This window comes from Danio aesculapii, chromosome 11, assembly GCF_903798145.1.
Source record: "Danio aesculapii chromosome 11, fDanAes4.1, whole genome shotgun sequence".
In the NCBI taxonomy this organism is placed as follows: Eukaryota; Metazoa; Chordata; class Actinopteri; order Cypriniformes; family Danionidae; genus Danio; species Danio aesculapii.
In genome coordinates, this window is record NC_079445.1 from 41,563,524 (window position 1) to 41,590,346 (window position 26,823).

Genomic DNA, 26,823 nt, shown 5'->3' on the forward strand with positions numbered 1-26,823 from the left:
GACTGTTTGTCTGTCTGTTTTGTGAAAATGTATACAAAAAAATCCTAGAAATAAACTTAAAAAAAAGAAATAAACTGAAATTGGTTTTAATTTTTGTTATAATGTATATTTAATTAAAAATATATAATAATCAAAACTAATAATAAACGAATGAAGTAAATAAATAAATAGCCTAAATAAATAAATGTCAAATTAAGCAGTGTGAGATGTGCAGGACATCTTGAAGGTCCTCGTGTCATTTGGAGTGTTTTTGACAGGTGTCAGTTTTCGGCTGATGCTGATGCTGCAGATATATTGGCGCGGGCGGAGGCGATGCCGTGACGTCACGACGGACGGGAGGAGGAGAGATGATGTGAGGACAGGGGAAGACCGGAGGAGCAGCACGATAAAAGCTGAGAAATGACTGCGCCAGAAAGGACGAAAAAAGATGAAACGTTAAACAGCAGCGTCAACGCGATGCGCCGTCCTGCCTGCTGCCTGCAAACCAGTAATGCATGAAGAGCATCCCGGATAAAGGTAATATTATAGTATCTGTTTGCGTCCGCACGCCTCACAAAGAGCTGCTGTTCTATTTACAATTGAAGCAAGCGATTTAACGTGATTATCACACCACTGAAGTGCCATATATAGCTGTGGTTAAACCGAAAACATGTTTGGCCAAGCACCCTCCTTCCTATTCATCCATAATTAAACATGTTTGTGAATCAAAGCTTATGCGCGCTTTTTAATCATGGAGAAAAATCCTCATGTGGATAATCGTGAAATTGGAGTATTGTTGAGAAGTGTGCAGGAAAGTGTCTGCAGTTGTGCGTTTTGCTTTCTCAGCTATGGAGAGACCGAGCACATGTGCATTGCGCATCCCGGAGCTGCGCATTGGTTGCAGTGCGTCGTGTGCGCGCGCGAGGGAAGTGTCATCTCACTGACCTCCTTGAAGCAATGGCGCTTCATCGCGATACTTTTCTGATCATTTGATAAATAAAACCTACACTGTGATGCTTTGCACCGTTGCGTTGTGTAACGGTGCTGTTTTGCTCTATTATCTCAATGTCACCATGACCTACAGTCTCAATAATAAAGGTTGTTTACTGGCATTGATGGTTGCGTGAAGAACCTGTAATGTATTTCCAGTTTTCATAGTATAAAAAATCTCTTTATAAAATTCTAATGTTCTTCTAAAATTGCTATTCACTGAAAATTTCATTGAGGAACCTCAGCTTTTTTCACCTTTCGGAACTTTTATTTTGTAAATCTAACTATGCAGATCACCATAATGATAACTATCTAATTTTTTAACCACAATAAACTTTTATTTATTTATTTATTGCAAGCTCAAGGTTTAAATTCTCCAGCTTTTTGACTGATTTCTATTGGGTGTAACCTTGATTAAATAATTCTGATAGCAATTTCAATAATATTGTTCCTATGTGCTGTTATCCTCCTAGGGCTTGAGTGTCTACATACGTGGACAGCCCATTTTAGCTCTAAGGTGGCTATTCAAAATACTTTGAATGTTTTATATATTGTTAGAGACATACAGTGTCATCCTGCAACTGTTTTGCAGCATATGACATGTCCCAAACACTATTTTTAACTGTCCAAAATGGGGGAAAATAGTTTTTACTCTCTGATAGTCAAAACATATTAAAAAAATTCTGTTATATATGCATTAAAATCATTCAGGAAAAAGTTTTATGTAAATTCGGACCACGAGTCCACATATATGGACATCATAATTGTCTAAAAGTACATCCTATCAAAAGATGATACTTAGGTTTTATTCTAATTAGTTCCAATAAGCCCAAATAGCAAAGAGAAATAAAAAATGCATGTAAAATAACAGCTTGGGCCTTAAGAGGGTAAAGTTACAGTTATTGCATGCTATTCTGTAATACATTTTAGACAGCTTTTTCATTCACCTTTTTTATAAAGCATTTTTCAGTCTAGGAAATAATCGTATTTTATAATTATGTGTCTGAAGATTTCAATTACAAAGCGTTTTCTGAAAACTATATTTTCTTTTGCACTGAGCCATGAATCTCTTTTTCATCAGAATCAGAATCAGAAAGAGCTTTTATTGCCAGGTATGTTCACACATACGAGGAATTTGTTTTCGTGACAGAGCTTCTACAGTGCAACAGGATTACAGAGAAAGGACAAAACTAAATAAACTAAATATATTTTAAAAATAGAAGTAGTGAATGCAAATATACAAATTGACAAATGTATGTACAGGCATATTACTATATACAACGTTATATGTGGAGTTGTTATATGCAAACTGACTTGTAAAGTATATTGTTAAATAAGTGTATATGTGTATAAAAGTGTATAGCAAGTAGAGATGTTTGTTTCAGGACTGCATGCACCAAACTTTAGTTTTTTTAAAATATCTATATCCTGTATGTGCTTAGAGTGAAATGTATATCCATAATTCATTGTATACAACATTTCACTTTTCAAAAAATCCTCAGGAAGTATAAATGTATTCATTCACACCAGCAAATATTTCTATTCATTATTGTATAAGTTACATAGCACAACATATTGCAACCCAACATAATGTTGGGTCAATTCTTTCAATTAAAGGTTAACTTTCAATTAAAGAGTGTCTTTGCGTTGATAGATTGCTTTTGAAATGATTCTTTCAGTGTGGTCAGAATGTCAATTCCTGAAGACTCTGAGTGACCCCCTACTGTCCAGTCCTGTACACGTTTGCATTTCACATAAGCATACCTATATTTTTCAACCTCTGGAATTACAAATACGTACATACAGTTAACCCATGCAGTTCTTTTTCGGATATTTTCCAAATGATGTTTAACAGAACAAGGAATTTTTCACAGTATTTCCTATAATATTTTTTCTTGTGGAGAAAGTCTTATTTGTTTTATTTCGGATAGATTAAAATCAGTTTTTAATTCGTTTAAAACTATTTACGGTCAATATTATTAGCCCCCTTAAGCAATATTTGTTTTCGATTGTCTACAGAACAAACCACTGTTAAGCAATGACTTGCCTAATTATCATAACTTGCCCAATTAACCTAGTTAAGCTTTTAAATGTCACTTTAAGCTGTATAGAAGTATCTTGAAAATATCTAGTTAAATATTATTTACTGTCATCATGGCAAAGATAAAATACATCAGTTATTAGAAATGAGTTATTAAAACTATTATGATTAGAAATGTGTTAAAAAAATCTTCTATCCGTTAAACAGAAATTGGGGGTGGGGGGGGGGGGGGGGGGGGGGATAAACAGGAGGGCTAATAATTTAGGAGGGCTACTAATTATGACTTCAACTGTATATATTCAATTATATTAGCTATAATTTTATATATTCATTTGAGCTTAGATCTTCCTATATAGGAAGGATTCTTATTGGACTGCGGTCAGTAAATAATTTGCATAAATCAGCAGAAAAAGTAATCAATCTCAATTCTCAAGAGTATCATGCTTTGGTAGACTGCACTAGACATTTTTTTCAATGTGTGATTTTCAATGTGATCAGAATGTCATCTCCTGGAATGTACAAGTCCAGTCCTGTACAAGTTCAAGTTTATATTTCACATATGAAACATATAATCATATATGTAGCATACATTTAAAAATATAGCAAAAATTTTCATTTTTTAACCATTGAAAATACAAATATGAACATACAGTTGAAGTCAGAATTATTTGCCCCCCTTTGAATTTTTTATTTTTTTTTATATTTGCAAAAAATACTTTAACAGAGCAAGGAAATTTTCACAGTATGTCTGATAATTTTTTTTGTTCTGAAGAAAGTCTTATTTGTTTAATTTTGGCTAGAATAAAATTTAAATTTTTTAAAATCCATTTTAAGGTCAAAATTATTAGCCCCATTAAGTTATTTATTTTCGATATTCTACAGAACAAACCATCATTATACAATAACCTACCTAATTACCATAATCTCCCTAGGTAACCTAATTAACCTAGTTAAGCCTTTAAATGTCACTTTAAGCTGTATAGAAGTGTTTTGAAAAATATCTAGTCAAATATTTTTTACTGTCATCATGACAAAGATAAAATAAATTAGTTATTAGAGATGAGTTAATAAAACTATTATGTTTAGAAATGTGTTGAAAAAATCTTCTCTCCATTAAACAGAATTTGGGGAAAAAAATAAACAGGGGGCTAATAATTCAGGGGGGCTAATAATTCCTCAACTGTAGCAATAATTTTATATATTCCTATGAATTTATCAGATTTTCGTAGGAAGGATTCTGATTGGGTTGTGGTCAGTGAATTATTAGCAAAAATGGCAATTTAAAAATGTATATTTTTATAAAATATGTACATATATATATTCAACACAATCTCACGGCTATTCGTAACTTTTTGATTTCGTGGCTAATTCGTATGAATTTACGATCTAATTCGTACATTTTCGTACGATTTGCTCATCCCCAATGACGGTTGGGTTTAGGGGTGGGGTTAGGTGCCACGCCTCCTTTTTAAAATCGTACAATTTTGTACGACTGAACTCGTACGAATTCATATGAATTAGCCACTAAACTGACAAAAACGTAAAATACTTACGTTTTCTCGTGAGATCAGGCTGATATATTAGCTATAATTTTATTTATTCCTATGAATTTATCAGATTTTCATAGGAAAGATTCTGATTGGGTTGTGGTCAGTGAATTATTAGCATAAATCTTAAGAAAAATGAATCAATCTTTGATCAATGCTTTGATAAATACTCAAAAAAATGATGTTTGCTGTTTGTCCAAACTACTTTTTTTAATGAGCTGAATCAACTCAATTTTGTTGTTAGCACAACTTTTTTGTTTTATATTCAATCCACTTATATTTGTAAAGAAAAAACTAAGAGGTTAACCTAATTCTTTCAAGTTGTCTCAACACAAATAGATTGTGGAACCCAGCATTTGTACAGTGTAGCTTGCTCTTTTAATTATTTGTGTAATTATAATGTGTGACTTTTCAGTGTGATCAGAATGTCATCTCCTGGAATGGGGACCCCAAGCGACCCCCTGCTGTCCAGTCCTGTAGGGGGGAAGTTCGGGTCTGCTCAGGATGCCACTTGGAGACCCACTTTATCCAAAACCTCCAGTTTCCCAACATCCACCACACGGCACCTCAGTCACAGAGCCAACAACTTCCAGAGGCACCCGAAGCGCCGGAAACTGATTCGACCGTCCCCTCCACCTCCGCCAAACACACCATGCCCCCTGGAGCAGCTGGATCTGAGTGAACTACCCCCAAGACGCACTTTCCCTGAACTTCTCTTCAACGGCTGCATTCTGTTCGGGATCGAGTTCAGCTACGCGATGGAGACGGCATACGTCACACCGGTGTTACTTCAGATGGGCCTGCCGGACCAGTTCTACAGCCTCGTTTGGTTCATCAGTCCCATTTTAGGTATGTTAAATATTAAAGGGGACCTATTATGCAAAAATAACTTTTATAAGGGGTTTAAACACAGTTGTGTGGCAACATTCTGTGAATATAACCAGCTTTTAATGGTAGAAATGTATTAATTAAGTGCATTTGATAAAAACAGCCTGCAGAAACACTTTGATTAACATACTCTGTTTGTACGTGTCATCAGACGGGGAAAGCCCCGCCCTTATTAGCATAGGACATTAGTCTTGTTTTTGATTCTGCCACTGTGCTGACACATATGCATTTGTAGCTCCGCCCTCTTCTGAAAAGAGCACCATCTCATTTGAATTTAAAGCGACAGTCATCAAAATGCTACAATCAGGATCAAAGCCTAAAAGGGTCAGTTTTAAAGAGTCATAAAGCATTATTTCTGGGTTATTTTGAGCTGAAACTTCACATATTTTACATCTTGTAAAAAGGGACATAACAGATCTTCTTTAAATGATTAATAAGAACAAAAAAACATTTTTAAACTTAATAGTTTTAATAAATAATTTTTAATAACTATTTTCTTTTGTCCTTGTCATGATGATGACAGTACATAATATTTTACTAGTTATTTTGCAAGATACTAGTATTCATTTTAGAGTTTAAAGGCTTAACTAGGTTAACTAGGCAAGATAGGTTAATTAGACGAGGCTCTTAGCTAATTGTAAAAAGATAAATAAATATTCAAGGGGGCTAATACTATTGACCTTAGCAAGTTTTTGTAATCATTTTTTTATTCCAACCAAACTAATTTAAAATAAGACTTTCTCCAGAAGAATATATGTATAATAGCTCATTTTATTACACTTTTACTTTCTTGAATACAAAATTTTATATAATTTGTTATAATTATAACATCGATGACGCAGTGCTAAATTTGTCCGTAGCTAAATTGTCCATAGTGTATGTGTGCGAATGAGTGTGTATGGATGTTTTCCAGTACTGGGTTGCGGCTGGAGGGGTATCTGCTGTGTAAAACATGTGCTGGATAAGTTGATGGTTCATTCCGCTGGGGCGACCCCAGACTAACAAAGGGACTAAGCCGAAAAGAAAATGAATGAATGATTATTTATAACATCTTGATCACAATTGTGCTTTTTTAAAACAATAAAAATATATATTATTAAATATATATTTACATGAACCTTTATATTAGTTTCAGTATTTTCTCCTTCCATTAAAATAAATTCCATTATTCGCTCTTTCTAATTTTCACTTAATGTATATATTGTATTAGCTTCAATGTGGTATGGTTATTTGATTGCAATACATATATTTAACTTACAATATCAAGTTCTTCTTCTGATCAGAATCAGAATCAGAATCAGAAAGAGCTTTATTGCCAGGTATGTTCACACATACTAGGAATTTGTTTTGGTGACAGAGCTTCTACAGTGCAACAGAATTACAGAGACAGGACAAAAAACAGATAATAAATATATTTAAAAAAAATAGAAGTAAGTAGTGAGTGCAAATATACAGATTGACAAGTGTATGTACATGTTTATTACTATATACAACGTTATATGTGCAGCTGTTATGTGCTATTATGATAATATTCTAATTAGCCAGTCAATTTTAGTTTTCTCACTTCTTGAATGATTTTCAGGATTCCTCCTTCAGCCGATTCTCGGGGCCTGGAGTGACAGATGTACATCTCGCTTTGGTCGCAGGAGACCTTTTATTTTTGCCCTGGCCATCGGTAAGCAGCTCTAAATATACTCATTAGCATCTGTTTCTCTCTTCATTGTTTAATGCATGTAAAGGGATGTATGCCCCAAGGACTATAATTATAAAAACAACAATATAGACGCTGCTCAAAAAATAGTTTTGATTGTAAAACAATAGCAGAGTTCAGACCACAGCTATAATGATAAGCATGTCATGATTTTGCCAAGTACGATGCGATCTTGGATTAACATGTTGACCCTGGAACATCATTTTTGTTGGAAAATGTAATCCATAATCAATATCCCTAAACCCAAGCATAACTGTACATGATTCCCAAACCGTAAGCACAAACTTAACGCAAAACGTATTTCTTAATTCTGATTGGCTGATTGGAATGTTTTTCCAGGATCAATAGAGATTTTAATCCAGGAACATTTTGGTGAAATCAACTTGGTGCAACTTTCCTATTTGTTCTTCAACAACTTTTGTTTGCAACTTTAACCAGACACTTAGATATGGTGCAAACATGAATAGTGTCCTGATTTAGGAGACTTTCTTGTTGCTGTTGATTCCTGCATTTTGTTGAGTGATGATGAAGTCTATGACCATTGCCTGGATTTCGCTTTTGGATGACCCTCATGTTACTGATTGTTCCTGACCCTGCCTGTCTGACCATGTCTTTGCTTAATAAAGCCCATAGATATTTACATTAGATGCCGCCAACCCTGTTGTTGTCTATTGGAAGGAATGCGTCAATAGAGCCGCCATTTTTGTACAGGGCAGCGCTCCTTTGAAATGAATGCGGGACCAAGCAGCAGTGGAGGACTGTGGCCATCCAGAGTCAGAGATATACACATATATCTATGATCGGGAGTTTTCCCGGTTGTCAATATGCAAATTATTTTTTTTAATTGCAAAAATTTTAATTTTATATCACTTTTCTACATCGATGGATAAGTTGCCACACGGGCATTCCTGACAAAGAGCATGTGTTTGTGTCAAGGTTATTATAGTTAACGAAAACGAACGAAAAAACGAAAACTAAAATGTAAAATAATTGTTGTTAACTGAAATAAAAATAAAAACGAGAGTTTTTCAAAAAACTAGAACTAACTGAAACTGTATTGTGTACATACAAAACTAACTGAAACTAACTAAAATTATAGCAAAAAACTCCTTCGTTTTCGTATTTGTAAATGTATTTAATACATAATCTTACTGTAAGCCTTTTAGAAGTAAATCTGTTTACTCCGCGCTGCAGGTGTCTGACCCGCGCGGCACCTCAGAGGCTGTAGTCCTGTTGCCATAGGCCAGAACGAGCCGGTTCTCCTCCAGTCATCCTCGCTGTTGCTCCCGCGACAAAAACAACTGGTGGACATCACAGCAGCACGGCGACAGCATTAAATGCAGAGACTTAAAACTATTACTTTAACACGTTTGTGCCCAATAATGGGTTTTATTTCTGTATCGCGATCGCGAATGAATCATTTTAACCGGATCTTCTAAGTGAACCAGTTGAACTAGTTCACCTAATCGAACTGAATCATTTAAAACGATTCGCGTCTCCAGTAAGCACTCGTCGACAAACTACTTACTTTTTAACAAGCCTAATATCCCCCTCTAACTCTAAATAATCCAATATATACTCTTATTCGGTTATTAGAACAGTGACGTTAAACTTAGATCAAATTTGAGAAGCGGTTAACCGATAAAACTGCGCATGCGTGTTTCAGTGAACCGAACACAAACGGTACATGACAGCCTGCTGTGACTGAACTAAACTTCAACAACTGTAGCGCGGGTAATCCGAGGGCTTAAATGAGAGGATCTGGTGAAACGTAAGTTTATTTCATAAAAGAAAACCGTAATGGAGTTTAAATAGGTGAATCATGCTTCAGTTGGGTTGCAAAACTTTACTGTAAGACATTTTTCAGATCATGGTGATGTTTTAATTGACTGAAATTACTATTGCTGACTACATAATTTTGCCATGTTGAGTCCTAACATCCGCGATAAATATCTGAACTTCCCATCACTGCTGTGTATCTAACCTCAGAATCAGCCTTGCACACATATTGTACTTAAGGCTGCTGTCTTGTGGGCTGTTGTATTTGAATTTGAGGATGGGTAGATGGTAGTGGTAGATGATAGTGTTCATGTGTCCTCTAAACATAAGTTTTTATTATTGCGCTTAACAAATGAAATTAATTATTTATGGGCTAATAGATGTCTGTGCGTACAAGTAGTTTCCCTATCTACGAGAGTGAAAGCGAAAGTAAATAATGAGGAGGCTCATCTCTCATTCTTGCGCTGTAGATGCTCTATTAAACTGTTTTCCCGCTAGTTAAGTGTTCAGTTTTTACACTTACAAAGTTCGCCATGTAAATAGTAAGACCGCTATGGCGCGACGCAACTGACTCTTAAAGCGAATGGGAGATGAGACTGATTGGTTTATTGTCAAAACACACCTATAACTCATTAAGAGAATAAGCTCAACCCTGTTAGACCATGCGCCACGGCGCAAAGCGGATTTTAACGTCCTTATATAAGCAAAAGTGGATTCTGACATGCCCTTAATGCGTTTGCGCCCTGCGCTTTGCACTTTGCTCATGGATCGTCAAAATAGAGCCCAAAGACTTTGTATTGAACTTGAATGCTGGTATCTTGAAAATTATCTAGTCAAATATTATGTGTGTGTGTTTGCAGGGGCTCTGCTGGGTCTAACACTGGTGTTGAATGGAAGAGACATTGGATTTGCGCTGGCCGACACCACCCTGGATCATAAGTGGGGGATCGTGCTGACGGTGTGCGGTGTGGTGCTGATGGACTTCAGTGCAGACTCAGCCGACAACCCTAGCCATGCCTACATGATGGATGTGTGCAGCCCAGAGGACCAGGACAGGGGCCTAAATATACACGCGCTTCTGGCAGGTTCGAGTGACACTTGGAGATTAATTTTAGTTAATTATTCATTTATAGGATATTTTTCAAGATGTCAAGCCATCTATTTTCCATCTTAATTCTCTTACATGTCTAATCACATTTTACATATTTGGCGCCAGTTAATCAGGAAGTGACGATTCTGTTCTGTTAGACTCATTGGATGGAAACGTTGCTTTATTCTCATGTGTTTTTGTGTCCAGTTTTGCGCATAAATTTAATTTGCATCTTTGGATGGAAACATAAGTAGTGTGAACTGAAGAAAACAATTGCAAAAATACCACAAAAAAGGTTATCTGTTCAGCAAATGAACTCTTCAGTATGACTGTAGCATACATTACCTTTCATTTATAAATTTTGAGTATTTTTAATCACTCTATTTTACTTTATTTGAACTTGTATTATATTAATATTTCAAATTCAACTTTTATTTCAGGAATGTTTTTTTTAAATGACATTTAATACACACTAAAAAATATTGTTTAGACCAAAAAAAAAAAATTAAGGGCCAGATTGCATTAATATATTCAAGTTACAACAACATCTAACAAAATAAACTTTAGACAGCAAACATTATTATGTTAGCCAAATGATTTTTTCTTCTTCAATCAGAGGCATTTTTACATAGCAAAAACTAAATTTTTTAAAGTTGAGTACTCAAAAAATTAAGTTGTTTCAACTATTTTTTTATTAAAATGTAAAATAAATCCAGTGTTATGTACTTAATTACCATAATTATACGTGCAAGTTTTCAAGTTAAGAACTTCTAATAAATTAAGTTGCTGAAATTGTTATATTTTTGTAAGTTTTCAAATTTACGGCTCATTTAGTTGCTTGTAAGAAATACATTTTAACAACAACATTTTTTGTTTTCCAGCATTTTTCTATTTATTTTAAACTACAGTTTTTTAGTATTTTACAAAACAAAAATGTGTACTGTCCCATATAAACATTATGAAAATAACAAAAAACCTCAGTGTGTGGACTTCAAAATACAAAACAACATAAAGTGCAACATAAAGACCAAAATCTACTCTGAAATAAGTAGAGACTTCTGAAAATAATGTTCTTGAGACGCATTACTTTTGCACTGGGCATCAAGTTCTAGAAACTTCACAAGTATATTTAAGTTCCTTGAGGTATTTCAGATTTAGAGCATATATTATGCCCATCAGCAGAGCACAGCACCTTGAAATATCCATTCCATTTATGATTCTCATGTCCTCAACCACGATGGTTTTCGTCTTGTGGTTGAATTCCAAAGTAAACTGATCACCAATGATGGCAAGTGTCATCACTTGCCTTTCAAGGTCTGCCTCAAGTTCTTGTGTATTCTTGTAAAGCAAGTAAAAAAACACTGCTAACATCAACTGTATTTACCAGGAGTAGCCAACATTCTAGTCAAATGGAGAAAATTTACTTGGAAATTAAATAACACTCAGATATCTCACCTTAAAATGTTCTTTGTGCCAAACAGTCTGCCTAAAACTTGTCCGGACTTGCTTCTTGCTTGTTCAGTGGGGGGAGGAGCTTTGAAATTCAGATCTCCATTTTTGTGGAAAAATTGAGTTATCAACCCAATTTCTTTAGGTTGCTACAACTTAAATATTGTTTCAAACTAATTGATAGATGTATTTATGTTTAAATTAGCCACATCTTTTAGTTGATGTAATTATCAATATTTTCCTGTTTTGAAAACTTATTAAAATTATTCTGACAACTTAAAGTTTTAATCTAATCACCAATTTTTATAATTTTTAAGTTACAACAATGTATTAAACTATAGTGGTAACAGAGCTCTTGAGTTATTTTTTAGAGTGTAGTTTGCCATGACTGAACTCCATATACTCCTGCATCTCTCATTTATAACTCAGGTCTCGGTGGAGGCTTCGGCTACATAGTGGGTGGCATCAACTGGGACAAAACTGAGTTCGGAAGGACAATGGGTGGCCAGCTCCGCGTCATATACCTGTTCACCAGCATTACCCTGGCCGCCGCCACAGCCATGACTCTCACCAGTATCCCAGAGCGGCCTTTACCCCAATCCCAACCTCAAACCAGAAACACTCGAAACCTGAAGAGCCCCAATCTCCCTCTGCCACCATCCCCACCACCGCCTCCTGGAGCTGCTGCCGAACAAGATGAAGAGGATGATGAAGAAGCCCTATATAACAGCCAGTTCTCCAATTGCCGCAACCCTGATCTTTTCGGCCGTTCCAGCAGCGCAAACGCACGTTTATACGCAGGCCTCACCAGCCCAATCTCCCCTCTCAGTCCTTTGACACCCAAATATGGCAGCTTTATAAGTCGAGATAACTCACTCACGGGCATTAATGAGTTCGCATCCTCTTTAGGCACCTCCTATATAGACAGAGTATTAATTGAATGTTACACCGGACAGCAGACGCCGCAGCCAATGGAATGCGAGGCTGTTGCCGTGGCTCCGCCTCTTCCACCGGGAGACACGCCCCCTCATCAAGGGCAAAGTGAAACACTTGAAGTTGCACAGCAGATAAAGGTTTCGCAGCCGAATGGAGAGCTGGCGACGGATGCGTTGCAGGCCGATGAGCAAAAACAAGCCATTGAGTGTGACGAGCAGCAGAATGAAGCAGCGTCAGGCTCTCAGAGAGGCAGTAGCTCAGGGATACTGAAGAGGCCACAGAGTCTGGCCTTAATGGAGGATCCGCTGATCGCTCCGAGTGTTGGTTTGGACAACGGTCGCAGACGCACTGTCACCTTCAGTCAACAGGTCTGTACATTAGTATTACATTACATGTAATCATTTGCCAAACGCTTTTATCCAAGTGATGAGAAAAGATCAATGCAACGATATAACAAAAATGTATATAATATGAAACGTTCTAGTAAGAGTACAATTTAAATTTGTGCGGTCAAAATATTAATCGTGATTAATCGCATTCAAAATAAAAGTTTGTATTTACACAATATGCCTACACACACATATATTGAAGTCTGAATTATTAGCCCCACTGTTTATTTTTTCCCCCAATTTCTGTTTAACAGAGAGAAGATTTTTTCAACACATTTTTTAACATAATAGTTTTAATAACTCATTTCTAATAACTGATTTATTTTATCTTTGCCATGATGACAGTAAGTAATATTAGACTAGATATTTTTCAGGATACTAGTATTCAGCTTACAGTGACATTTAAAGGCTTAACTAGGCTAATTAGGCAAATTATGGTAACTAGGCAAGTCATTGTATAACAATGGTTTGTTCTGTAGATAATCGAAAGAAAAAAAATTGCTTAAGGAGGCTAATAATATTGACCTTATAATGGTTTTAAAAAAAATTTAAAACTGCCAAAATAAAACAAATAAGACTTTCTCCAAAAGAAAAAATATTATCAGACATACTGTGAAAAAATTCCTTGCTCTGTTAAACATACTTTGGGAAATACTTGAAAAGAAAATTACAGGAGGGCGAATAATTTTAACTATATATATATATATATATACATGAATGTATGTATATACTTGAGTATATATGTATATATATATATATATATATATATATATATATATATATATATATATATAAAATACCATATCTAATACAATTTTTTTTATTATATTTAAAAATCATTTCATTTGTTTTGTATATTTTGTATTTTATGGATGTTTTATTTATATATATATATATATATATATATATATATATATATATATATATATATATATATATATATATATATATATATACATATATATATATATACATATATATATATATATATATATATATATATATATATACATATATATATATATATATATATATATACATATATATATATATATATATATATATATATACATATACATATATATATGAGTGTGAATGAGTGTGTTTGGATGTTTCCCAGAGATGGGTTGCAGCTTGAAGGACTTCCGCTGCCTAAAACATGTGTGGAATAAGTTAGCGTTTCATTCCACTGTGGCAACCCCGGATTAATAAAGGGACTAAGCCGAAAAGAGAATGATTGAATAACTACAGCATTTTTAAAGTAAAAATTATGGATTATTATATCCTAAAAAAATGGATTACAAAGTGAAACACAATTTTTTAATCAAACAAAAAAGTCAAACAGAACAAAGATTGAGTATTAAAAGAACAGACATTTACTGAGAAGGACTAAACGCCCAGCTGACTATTCATACAGAAAAATTCATTTCTGACTTTCTGACAGTTTTATCTTGTATCTCGTCCAGATATCTAATAAATCTTAAATCAAGAAGCATTTTCTTGACAAGTAAAAAATATTGTCTTGTTTTCAGAAATAATAAGCTTAAATGAAGTGAGTTTTTCCTTAAAACAACCGAAATAATCTTTCAGTGGGGTAAATAAAATAATCTTGTTTTTTTTCTGAAATAAGATTATTTTGCTTACCCCATTTTGGTTGTTTTAAGGAAATATTTCTTGACTTATTTCTGAAAACAAAACTAAATTTTTTACTTGTCTAGAAAATGTTTCTTGATTTTTAGATATTTGGACCAGAAGCGAAACAAAATCTGTAAGTAAGAAAAGCAGAGTATAAGCAATCAATCTCAGAATAAAGTCTAATGGAATAAACTTGTATTTGAATTTGATCTGCTCCTTAGGTGGCCAATATATTGCTGAATGGCATGCGTTATGACAGTGACCTCAGTGGCAACCATGAAGCGGCAGATTCTCAGATGTCAATAAAGCTGCTCTGTACTGCCATCTACAGGATGCCTCCTTGTTTACGAAGCCTGTGCACCAACCATTTCCTGGGTAATACATCCTTCAGATTTCATTTGCTATGTACAGTACAAAATGTCTGAGAGCTATATTTTATGTGCATATGTTAACACACGCAAACATACACACACAAATATGTTCTTTAATTGTTTTGAAACCATTTCATATATATATTATTTAGTTTTAACCTTATTTCAATTACCAAAAATAAGTTTAACATTTTACTGAAAGTTTGCTAAAGTAACTGAAAGAAGATTGAAAGAAAGTATAAAAAAAGCCTAAAAGCATTAATGAAATGAAAATGAGCAAAGTTTCCTTGACTAAATGAAAGATAATGAAAACCAAAAGTGCTAAAATGCCTAAAATTTAAAAGAAAAAACGAATTAAATTTACATATAAATGTTTTAAAATAAAATGTGATATATTCACATGGGATTTAAACTAATAAAAATAGGGTTAAATTATTAAAATAAAAAAATAGTACATAAAAGCATATATTTTTTATAGTCGGTTCATTCCGCTGTGGCGACCCCTGATAAGTAAGGCACTAAGCAGAAGGTAAATGAATGATGAATATATTTCAATATTGTAAATACCTGTGAATACCCCATCCATCCTTCGGATGAGACGTTAAACCAAGGTCCTGACTCTCTGTGGTCATTAAAATTCCCATGGCACTTCTCATGAAGAGTAGGGGTGTAACGCCGGTGTCCTGACCAAATTCCCTCCATCTGCCCTTTCTAATCATGGCCTCCCAATCATCCCCATCCACCGAATTGGCACTATCATTGCATCATGCAAGTGAATGCTGCACACTGGTCAGGGTGTGGAGAGACCTCCTCATGATTGGGAAGCACTTTGGGTGTATGGCCATACACGATAAATCCGCTATATAAATACACACATTACATTACATGTCCAAACTCAGTCCTGGAGGGCCGGTGTCCTGGAGAGTTTAGCTCCAACTCTAATCAAACACACCTGATCAAGCTAATCAAGCTCTTACCAAATAAGCTGCAGTCACACTGGGCTTTGTGTGTGCGAAATTTTGTCGTGCGGCGCTGCGAAAAGGGACGGGATTAAACAAGATGATTAGACATTAATAAAGCGAGCGATTTGCTCCATGTTTTAAATTTCTGTCCAGAGAGGTCCAGTTTTGATTCTTGATTTGTCTCACGCAATCAAGTGATGCGATTTCGCAGGTCAGAGTTCACCAAGCTTGAACTTTGCATCACAGCCACCTGCGAAATGTGACGCATGACCCTGCGTTTCCGGTCTGACGCATTCACGTGCGTATGAATGGAAGTCTATGGGAGGAAAAGCCCAGTGTGACCGCAGCTATATACGAGAAACTTCCTGGCAGGTGTGTTGAAAGAAGTTGGAGCTAAACTCAGCAGGACACCGGCCCTTCAGGACCGAATTTGGACACCCTTGAATTACATTATAGGGTTCAGTTTTAGCTCCATTGTTATTCTCACTGTATGTTACCTCTGGGTTCTACTTTAAGTATGTAAACAAAGTAAATATAATCAAGCATATCAATGACTGGAGGCCGTCTGCATGAAAAGGTGGCTCATCATTACATAATACCATTAGATAATAAATATTAAAGAAATAACACAGATTTCAAGAAATTGATTTCAATTTGATAAAGATGTGTCAAATAGAAATATATAGTACTCAGTGGTGAAAAGAGTACTTTACTCAAGTAAAAGTACCATTACTTGCCTAAAAATGTAGCGCAAGTAGAGTAGAAGTATCTGTTGTAAATATTATTCAAAGTATGAGTAAAAAGTAGCCCTTTTAAAAGTGTTCCGCTGTAAAAGCTGATGCATTTACATGTAATTTTTGTGTGTGTGTGTAAACGTAATATTCTGTAGTGCATTTAGTTATTGCCCAGCAGGCACACAACGTCATAAGACGTTACTATGAGGTTAGATTTAGGTTGTGATGTCAAGTGACCAAAATTCAATGTCTAGCCAGCGTCTAAGGACTTTTGATGCTACTTTTGATGTCCAATAACGACGTCTAATGACGTTGATATTTGGTTGATTTTAGGTTGTGTTAGAAACTAAAATCCAACGTCGAACCAACATCTTAAACCAACGTCATATTGATGTCAAATACTGACATTTATTCGTCAGGTATGGCAACCAAAATCAAACGTCTGATAGACGTCATAGTGGTAATGTCCACACAATGTCAAGCTGTAACATCATTAGACGTTGATATTTTGTTGATTTTAGGTTGCCCTTTGGACATTGATGTTGGATTGACGTTGGGTTCTGATGTCAACCCAATTTTCATTTTCAAACAAAATGCAATGACGTTGGGGTGTAACATCAATCTCATGTTGACATCAACATGACATCAAACGCATAACATCAAACACACGTCATGTTGACGTCTTGTGCCTGCTGGGTGTTTAAGGCCATTTCGGTCATCACAGTAAACATCAGTCATCAGTTACATGCATCACAGGAATCACAGGACTGATTTTTCTAATTCCCATAGACAAGAAAAAATTGCAGGTTGAAGAAAAGTAGTGGAGTATAAGTACAGATCCTGCACTAAAAATGTACTCGAGGGAAAGTAAATGCACACATTTTAAAACTATGTAGTAAATTAAAATTTCAGAGAAAAATTTTTAATAAAATATTCAAATCAAATAAAATGAACAAAAACACAAAGATTATAGGACACTACAGCTTTGTGATTGATGATTGTGGGGTTTTGTTAATATAAAAGAAATGTTTTAAAGTGTTTGTGTCCAGAAATGTAATCTTCAGTCATAAACTCTGACTAAATCATGCTCGACAGGTTGGTTATCGTTTGAGGGGATGCTGCTCTTCTACACTGACTTCATGGGGGAGGTGGTGTTTGGTGGAGACCCGAAGGCTCATCATGATTCAGAGGAGTACAAGCGCTACAATTCTGGCGTCAGCATGGGCTGCTGGGGCATGTGCATCTATGCATTTAGTGCTGCTTTTTATTCAGGTTTGTAAATGTGCTATGCATACTGTACAATCTGACCGCACGTTAAAGGGACAGTTTACTTAAAAAGGAAAATATAATCGGCTCAGTGGTTAGCACTGTCGCCTTACAGCAAGAAAGTCATTGGTTCGAGTCCCGGCTGCGCCAGTTGGCATTTATGTGTGGAGTTTGCATGTTTTTCCCATGTTGGCGTGGGTTTCCTCCGGGTTTTCCAGTTTCCCCCACAGTCCAAACCAACGCAATCTCACGGCAATTCCTAACTTTTTGATATAGTCGCTAATTCGTATGAATTTGTACGATATCATTCGTACAATTTAGTACAATTTGCTCATCATCCAGTGACGGTTGGGTTTAGGGGCGGGACTGGGTGCCACGCCTCCTTTTTAAAATCATACATTTTCATATGACTGAACTCGTATGAATTCATATGAATTAGCCACTGAACTGACAAAACTTAAAATACTTACATATTCTCGTGAGATCAGGCTGGTCCAAACACATGCGCTGTTCACCTTATTCTCCGTGTATGAGTGGGCGCAGCCATTGGAATCTTTTTGGCTCGAGACTTCCGGTCTCATTCACTTCCATTCATTTTTAGACGTTAAAAACAGCTCGTTCTGCTGCAATTGAATAAACTAAATTGGCCATAGTGCATGAGTGTTTTGTGTGAATGTGAGAGTGTATGGGTGTTTCCCAGTACTAGGTTGCAGCTAGAAGAGCATCCGCTGCATAAAACACATGCCGGAATAGTTGGCGGTTCATTCCGCTGTTGTGACCCCTGATAATTAAGGGGCTAACTCGAAGGAAAATGAATGAATGAATCAATGAATTAAAATTTCTGTCCTCCATCTGTTCCTCGTGCAGCCATTCTGGAGAAGCTGGAGGAGCGTTTCTCCCTGCGTTCTCTGTATTTTTTCGCCTATCTGGCCTTTGGTCTGGGCACTGGACTGGCCACCCTCTCCACCAACCTGTATGTGGTGCTGTCTCTCTGCGTCACCTACGGCGTCCTCTTCTCTTCGCTCTGTACGCTGCCTTACTCTCTGCTCTGCGAATACTACCAGAGCCCACAGGTGAGAGAAAACATCTGCACAGAATCTACAGAACACACCACCGTTATTCAATGACTTGCCTAATTATCCTAACTTACCCAATTAACCTAGTTAAGCCTTTAAATGACACTTTAAGCTGAATACTAGTGTCTTAAAAATATCTAGTCAAATATTATGTCCTGTCATCATGGCAAAGATAAAAGAAATCAGTTATTAGAAATGAGTTATTAAAACTATTATGTTAAGAAATGTGTTGGAAAAATCTCTCTGTTAAACAGAAATTGGGGGGAAAGATATCCAGGGGGGCTAATAATTCTGACTTTAACTGTACCTATGAATGTTGTGATTGACCAATCAGAATCCGGTATTCCAGAGAGCCATGTAATAAAGATGTCATGTTTGTCAGACCTCACTGATGTGCATCCACATGTTGTCCTGCAGTTCTGCGGCTCCTCGGAGGACGGCACCAGGCGTGGGATGGGGGTGGACATTTCCCTGCTCAGCTGCCAGTATTTCCTTGCACAGATCCTGGTGTCGGTGGCGATGGGCCCGCTCACGTCGCTGGTGGGGGGGGCCCAGGGCGTGATGTACTTTTCGAGTCTGATGTCATTTGTGGGGTGCCTGTACTCCTCACTGTGTGTGGTGTACCATCTGCCACCACCCGAGGGTGAGCCTCCCCAGAGCGAGACGCAGCCACTGCTGGTGCACATTTAAATCCGCTCTCTCACAACATACACAGATACTCAGGGTCCAAAATTAACACTCTGCAAGCACCACAGACAGCTTTTGACTTTCCTTAATGGATGCCTTTCACATTTCCGGGTCTCTCAGTAGCGTAAGTCATCATAGTTGGGTAAACTTAGAGCGCAGTAAATGGGAAGAGTACAACAAATATTATTTACAATCCCATTTGCTGAAATAATAAAAGAAAAACTCCATGATGGTGTTAACAAGACTTTCAAAAAAAAAGTAAAAATTGTGTGAGACTGATAACGGCAGACAGAAGAGAAAATAACGTCAAATTTACTGTCCTGCCCTCATAGACGCTGCATTAGAAACGCATAAGCGTTAATTATTTTTTTGTAATTTGATGCAAAGATGGCATAATACATACATAAATACATATAAATGTTTAAGACGCTTGGTAAATGCATCAGAAAAGTCTTGTGAAAAAAGGGTCCATTGCATTATAATGTAAATCATAATGTTAGAATGAAAGACTTCATATTCAAGCAGGAAGACGAAGGGATTTGGCTAAATAAAAGATCAATGCCCGTCATGCATCTTTTATACTCCAGTCTAGTGGAAAACTTAAGCAGATGTTTATAAGGAGGCAGATTATTCTATTTTTCTTTTATTTACGTATATCTTCAGAATAATTTAATCAAAATGAATGTGAGAAATGAAATCATGACTTACGTAAAGTTGTTGGTCTTGTTTCTAGTCTAAATATCAACCAAAAAAAATCTTAAATCAAGATACATGTTGTAGACAAGCAAAAAATGTCTTGTTTTTAGAAATAATGGGCTTTATTTTAATGATCTAAGGGCACAAAAGTATTAAGGGTATGTCAGAATCCACTTTTGCTATTTTAAGGACAGAAAAATACGCTCTGCATTCTGGCGCATGGTCTAACAGGGTTGAGCTTATTCTCTTAATGAGTTATGGGTGTGTTTTGAGCATAACGTGCATTAAACCAATCAGAGTCTAATCTCCCACTCCCTTTAACAGTCAGTTGCGTCACGCCATGGCACATTTGCTATTCACATGGCGGCTTTGTTAGTGGAAAAACTGATAACTGATAACAATTAAATAGACCCTATGTGTGAGGATAAAGAATGATCCTCATCCATTCGGCCTCTTTACTTTCTCTTTACCTTACTTTGACTCTTTACTCCTTTACATTCGTGGAGGAAGGAAACGTGTTGTACGCACTCCACTGAAGACATCCATTAGACTACATATTTAATTTCGTTCATTAAGAGCAAAGATTTGTTTCAAAACTGTTTCTAAATTTAGTTCTAATTTCCAGCAAACGAATAAATGAACAATAATAACGAAGTGTGGTCAAAAACACGTGTCCTGTTCTTATGCCCCATTTGGTGATGCAGACGTCTCCAAAACCCGACAACTTGTTTTTATTCAAACAAATATAAATAAACATATAATAAATAATTATAATAATAATAACATTATACTAATGCAAGTTGTCATTAATAAACTGAATAAAGCCCCCCTTCATGAAGAAGGCATGGAGGTAGTGATTTATATATTTAAGTAAAATACAAAAAAAATTGTAATATTTTAATCATTTAATTTTTTTCATATGTAAAGATAATTGTGTATTGCTGTACATCCTGTGTGTATTAAGCAATGTGTCAGCGTTTGGACCTACATAGGTGCATAACTAATGTACTCTGCGCTAGACTTTAGAGCAGCTTTTATCTGGTCTATTTCAGGTCATCAAAATAGCAACGCGCCAACAACGTGCCTTAACACACCTCCTTTCTACACCGGAACACTCATGAGTCCAAAAAGTGGCACAAATGGATTTGCTATTTAAACTATGTGGTGCAAAACGTGAAAACTAGAGTTGCGCTGGTCTGAAAATAGCAACAAATCAGGCCAAACATGTCTTGCACCTTATTGCGCCGGTGTATGATAGTGTGTATGGGGGGTTTTTCTTTAAAACAAGCAAAATAATCGGCCAGTGGGGTAAGCAAAATAACAATGTTTTCGCTTTGTTTTGCTTACCCCATTGGCAGAATTTTTTGCTTGTTTTAGGGAAAAACTAACTTTATTTTGACAATATTTATGAAAACAAGACCATATTTTTATAGCTTGTCTAGCAAATGTTTCTTGTAAAAACTCTTGTTTTTAAGTACACTCTCAGAAATAAAGGTACAAGAGCTGTCACTGGGGTGGTACCTTTTCGAAAGGTACATATTTGTACCTAAAGGCTATATAGTAGTACCTCAAAGGTATATATTAGTACCTACAAATTTTAAGAAGTACTCTTTTGTACTTCTTAGGTACTAATAAGTACCCTTGAGCTATTAATAAGGACCCTTTAAGTACAAATATGTACCTTTCAAAAAGGTACCACCCCAGTGACAGCTCTTGTACCTTCATTTCTGAGAGTGTAAGAATAACATTTTTTGCAGTGTGGTGTTGTCAAATGTGGTTTAGAAGTTAATATTGGACCCCCCCACACACACAAACACACACAGACACACACACACACGTCTCCGACTCCTTGCGCTTGCTTCAGACACACCTTCCTCACCTCACGGCACATGTTCACAGTACTGGAGATGTGAGAGAGGGTAAAAGAGCTGCGTTTTTGACTATGCATCTCAGATTTCTTAACGTAAGCATGCTACAACAATGACTGCATGACGGCCAGCTTGTGTAGTAGTGTGTGTGTGTGTGTGAGTGTGTGCGAGAGAAAGCGTCTTTGTCTACATGTAATGCCTGACTTCCATCTGGCTTGTACAAATGTGAAATGTTTTATACTGTCATAAACAAAGCAACAAAAAGGAAGCCAAAATTGTTTCTAGCTCCTCCAGCTCTATTTATATTGTTGTTTTTTGGGGGTCAGCTAATTGTTAAAGTTCATTGCTTTTAATACAACCCAAACCCCTCTCACATATCCAAAGCAAATGTATCAACATGTCAATGAAATGTTTAAGATGTTGCATGTCAAGCCACATCAATGCCTTACTGTAGGCCTCTGTTTGGAACTGTACCACAGTAAAACAGAGAATGTGTGTGTGTGTGTCTATTGGTTGGATTTATAAAGTGTTCATTTGAATATTACTACACACATCCTCACACAGTAGCAAGCAATGTTTCTTGCAACCCAGGCTCATTATTGATATGTACCCCCATATATATTTCTGGAGAGTGCCAAATACATCCCAGGAGGTACGTTTTTTTGCAGTTTTTTTGTTTTTGCAAATCCACTACAGGCTGTTGTGTACGCATTTTGAGATCTCAAATTTCTCTCGCGAGTGCCATTCGCACCTGCTGTTCTTGCGTAAATCCACCAGAGGCCGCTGTGTGCGCTATTTCAGATGTCAAATTTCTCTTGCAAGTCCCATTCGCGCCTGCTGTTCTCGCGTAAATCCACCAGAGGCCGCTGTGTACGCTATTTCAGATCTCAGATTGCTCTCGCAAGTCCCATTCGCGCCTGCTGTTCTCGCGTAAATACACCAGAGGCCGCTGTGTGCGCTATTTCAGATGTCAAATTTCTCTCACAAGTGCCATTCGCACCTGCTGTTTTCAAGTGAATCCACAAGAGGCCGCTGTGTACACTGTTTTCAGATTTTAAATTTCAATCGCAAGTTTCATTCGCACTTGCTGTTCTTACGTAAATCCACCAGTGGCCGCTGTGTGCGCTATTTCAGATCTAAAATATCACTCACAAGTGCCATTCACACCTGCTGTTCTCGCGTAAATCTACCAGAGGCTTCTGTGTGTGCTATTTCAGATGTCAAATTTCTCTCACAAGTGCCATTCACGCCTACTGTTCTCGTGTAAATCCACCAGAGGCCGCTGTGTACGCTATTTCAGATGTCAAATTTCTCTCGTAAGTGTCATTCGCGCCTGCTGTTTTCGTGTAAATCCACCAGAGGCCGCTGTGTATGCTATTTCAGATGTCAAATTTCTCTCGTAGGTGCCATTTGCGCCTGCTGTTCTCATGTAAATCCACCAGAGGCCGCTATGTACGCTATTTCAGATGTCAAATTTCTCTTTTAAGTGCCATTCGCGCCTGCTGTTCTTGCATAAATCCACCAGAGGCTATTGTGTACACTATTTCAGATCTCAAATTTCTCTCGCTAGTGCCATTCGCGACTGCTGTTCTCGCATAAATCCACCAGAGGCCGCTGTGTACGCTATTTCAGATGTCAAATTTCTCTCGTAAGTGCCATTCGCGACTGCTGTTCTCGCGTAAATCCACCAGAGGCAGCTGTGTATGCTTTTTCAGATCTCAAACTTCTCTCGCAGGTGCCATTCACACCTGCTGTTCTTGCATAAATCTACCAAAAGCTATTGTGTACGCTGTACACTGTTTTCAAAAGCTATCTAGAAAAAGAAAAGCCCTCGCCTGATTTTTACCACGTTTTCAGATCTTACCACGTTCTCACCCTGTTATTTACTTGTTTATTTTATTGTTTGTCTTTTGTTTTTGTTTTATCTGCTTTCTGTAACTGTTCTTCGCCCGTCGTCATGCTCAACTTCTCTCTGCGTCTCAAGTCCGTCTACGTATTTGGCGAGCCACAGGACAAATTAATGACAGTGGTAAAGCCGTCGACACGGACGCTGGTAAGCGCAAAAAGAAACACAAGTTGTCAGCGGGGCCATAACGCCGCCTCGTAGCGTTCATTTTAAAGATGAAATGCAGCCATACGTACTTCTGGCTACACAATTCACGCTCTCCAGAAATGTATATAGGGGTACGTTTTCACAAAGAGCTTGTGTTGGTTTCTTTCGCATGATTGCCATTCTGTAATAACATGGCTCGTAGCTTGACACCGGTGGACGCCCCGATTTCATATTTATGACAAAAAAAAGCAGACATAAATTATGTATTTAGGGTATGAGTAGGCATGGGCCGGTTTAAGATTCTGACAGTATGATAACCTTTGATGAAAATATCACGCTATCACAGTATTCATTACTGCTCTACAATAGACACTTTTTTAATGTCTGGGTAAAAAACAACTACTTTTTCCCCCATTTAACACAATATATTTTATTTTAAGAAACATTTATAGTCAAGCTAAACAATTAAAATAAATCTATGACTTCTGCTGTCTTCATTAGTTTCAGAAACACTTGAAAAGGTATCTTTCTTTTCTTTGGATATAAAGTAAAGCCATTTAGGTGTATAGGACACTTGGATGTTGGTGTATAAGCGATTTGTTTTTCAGATGTTTCCTGAATCTAGGCTGACCAGCAGCTTTTGATATATAGAGGGGCCTTTTTTCTGCTGGAGATACTGTTGCCCTAAAATCGAAATAAAATATTCATAAAAACATGTAAATAAATAAAAAAGTAACATAAAGTCAGAACTATTCGCCCTCCTGTGAATTTTATTGTCTTTTTCAAATATTTCCCAAATGATGTTTAACAGAGCAAGGCATTTTCACAGTATTTCCGATAATATTTTTTCTTCTGGAGAAAGTCTCATTTGTTTTATTTCGGCTAGAATAAAAGCAGTTTTTTATTTTTTAAAACACATTTTAAGGTTAATTATTAGCCTCCTTAAGCAAATTTTTTTTTTTCGATAGCCTACAGAACAAACCCCTCCCACATAGCAAAATATCTCTAGCCCAGCTCTGGCCCACACAATCAGCTTTTGCTTGGCGCACATGCCACAGTGAATTACGGCACATGACTGGAACAAGTCTGGCTTCAAGACAAGGGCCAAACATGGACTATATCTGGGCCAAGTCTCAGCCAAGTTAATAACTCATAACTGAGCCTGAACTGGACCAGATATGTCAGTGTGTCACAACTGCAATGAAATTGATAAACCCATGAATCATTGCACTTTAGGAATGCTTTGAGTGTGTTTTTTCTGGAAGCCACCTGATTGGTAGAATTATTTTCTTTATTTGAAAATAATCTAAATGTATTTTAAATGTGGGACAAGACAAGCCAAACTTACATGACCCACATTTTAATTATTAACATCTGGGCCAATGAATACATTTTACATCTGGCCCAAGTATTGTGTGCTTCCTTAAAGACGGTAACATCTTTGCCAACCAGTGCCATGTTTGGCCCACATGCTGTATGCCAGTGCCGGATGAATGCCTGCTGTGCCAGATTTATGCCAAATCTGGGCTAGAATTCTTTGCTACCTGCACTCTTATAAAATGACTTGCCTAATTACCCTACCTTGCCCTATTTAACCTAGTAAAGCTTTTAAGCGTCACTTTAAGCTGAATACTAGTATCTTAAAAATATCTGGTGAAATATTATGTGCTGTCATCAAGGCAGATATAAAATAAATCAATTATTATAGGGGGGGCTAATAATTTTGACCAACTCTATACCGCAGGAATTTTAGCGGTTGACTTTTCTAAACTGCGGTAAACTTTGAAACCGGTTATCATCCCATGCCTACTACTGAGCCATGTAATGAAACGCACGCTCTCATGCCTGCTTCCCTGTGGTCTGGTTGTAATGGCAGTCGTTCTTGTCATTATCAGGCAGAGCGGACGTTGAGGCCGGGGTGTGAGTGATCGATCGCAATACGGAAACCGAGTGATCGCAATACGGAAACGGGCCCCGTGCGGAAGAACGAGCCAAATGTATTGTTTGGCGACTACACCAAATCTGGACTACAAATATGGACTCTCCGGCAGAGTGCGCCTGTATTGCTAAGCATCTTTTCTTGTTTTGTTTTGCTCTGCTTCGCAATACATGAGGCACTGTTTTCAAAACTCCAGGTAGCAAGAAAATCATGAACTGACGAACGAAGAACTGAATGAGGCTAAACTCATATTCGCATTCTTTTCCTCAGTCATGTGTAATATTTACATGAGCATGTACAGATATGAGATCTTCCACTAAGGGATATGATGTAAATAAGTGGCACTGTACAGACGAATGCTCTGAGAAATTAAACAATTGTCGCACAGGACAAATGTTTTGCTGAAGGGTGTCGTTCTGATTTAACGCCTCATCTGATTTGCCGCTCTTTTCATTTCATTATTTTACCCCATTATATATTAGTTATCATTCACCCAAAATGAAAAATTCAGTCGTTTACTTACCACAACAAGTGAAGTTTATTTATAAACTAATTTCGAGAGGATCACGTGCTTATGATTGTCCACAGCTGGTCCCGCATTAGCTAACACATAATTCACCAATCAGATGATACCTAGCTCAGTATAAATACCCAGAGTTTCTTATCTCAGTATCTTCGTCTTGAAGAATCCCCCCACCACTACTCCCCCTCCTTTCTAGATTGGGTGACACGGTGGC

General features: G+C 36.8%; 1 protein-coding gene across 2 annotated transcripts; it reads left to right on the top strand.

The window, feature by feature from the left end:
• Window positions 1-340: 340 nt before the first annotated feature.
• Window positions 341-26,492, top strand: slc45a1 (solute carrier family 45 member 1). Of its 2 annotated transcripts, XM_056468613.1 has the most exons (10): window positions 341-516; window positions 4,973-5,406; window positions 7,028-7,120; window positions 9,796-10,020; window positions 11,904-12,778; window positions 14,656-14,809; window positions 17,597-17,773; window positions 18,635-18,840; window positions 19,261-19,486; window positions 26,043-26,492. In XM_056468613.1, exons 2-10 carry the CDS (start codon window positions 4,983-4,985, stop codon window positions 26,069-26,071), a joined length of 2,409 nt encoding a protein of 802 aa, XP_056324588.1. In that variant the 5' UTR covers window positions 341-516; window positions 4,973-4,982; the 3' UTR covers window positions 26,072-26,492. The 2 variants fall into 2 exon arrangements, with proteins under 2 accessions (XP_056324588.1, XP_056324587.1); XM_056468612.1 differs by lacking the exon at window positions 26,043-26,492 and having other exon boundaries at window positions 19,261-19,979.
• The last annotated feature ends 331 nt before the right edge of the window (window positions 26,493-26,823 follow it).

What these genes read in the sequence shown, in the direction of transcription:
- slc45a1 (XM_056468612.1), top strand. Translation starts at nt 4,983, where the DNA reads ATGTCATCTCCTGGAATGGGGACCCCAAGCGACCCCCTGCTGTCCAGT. An exon ending in TATACACGCGCTTCTGGCAG is followed by an intron (nt 10,021 to 11,903) that starts GTTCGAGTGACA and finishes TTTATAACTCAG; the next exon opens with GTCTCGGTGGAGGCTTCGGC. An exon ending in AATACTACCAGAGCCCACAG is followed by an intron (nt 18,841 to 19,260) that starts GTGAGAGAAAAC and finishes GTTGTCCTGCAG; the next exon opens with TTCTGCGGCTCCTCGGAGGA.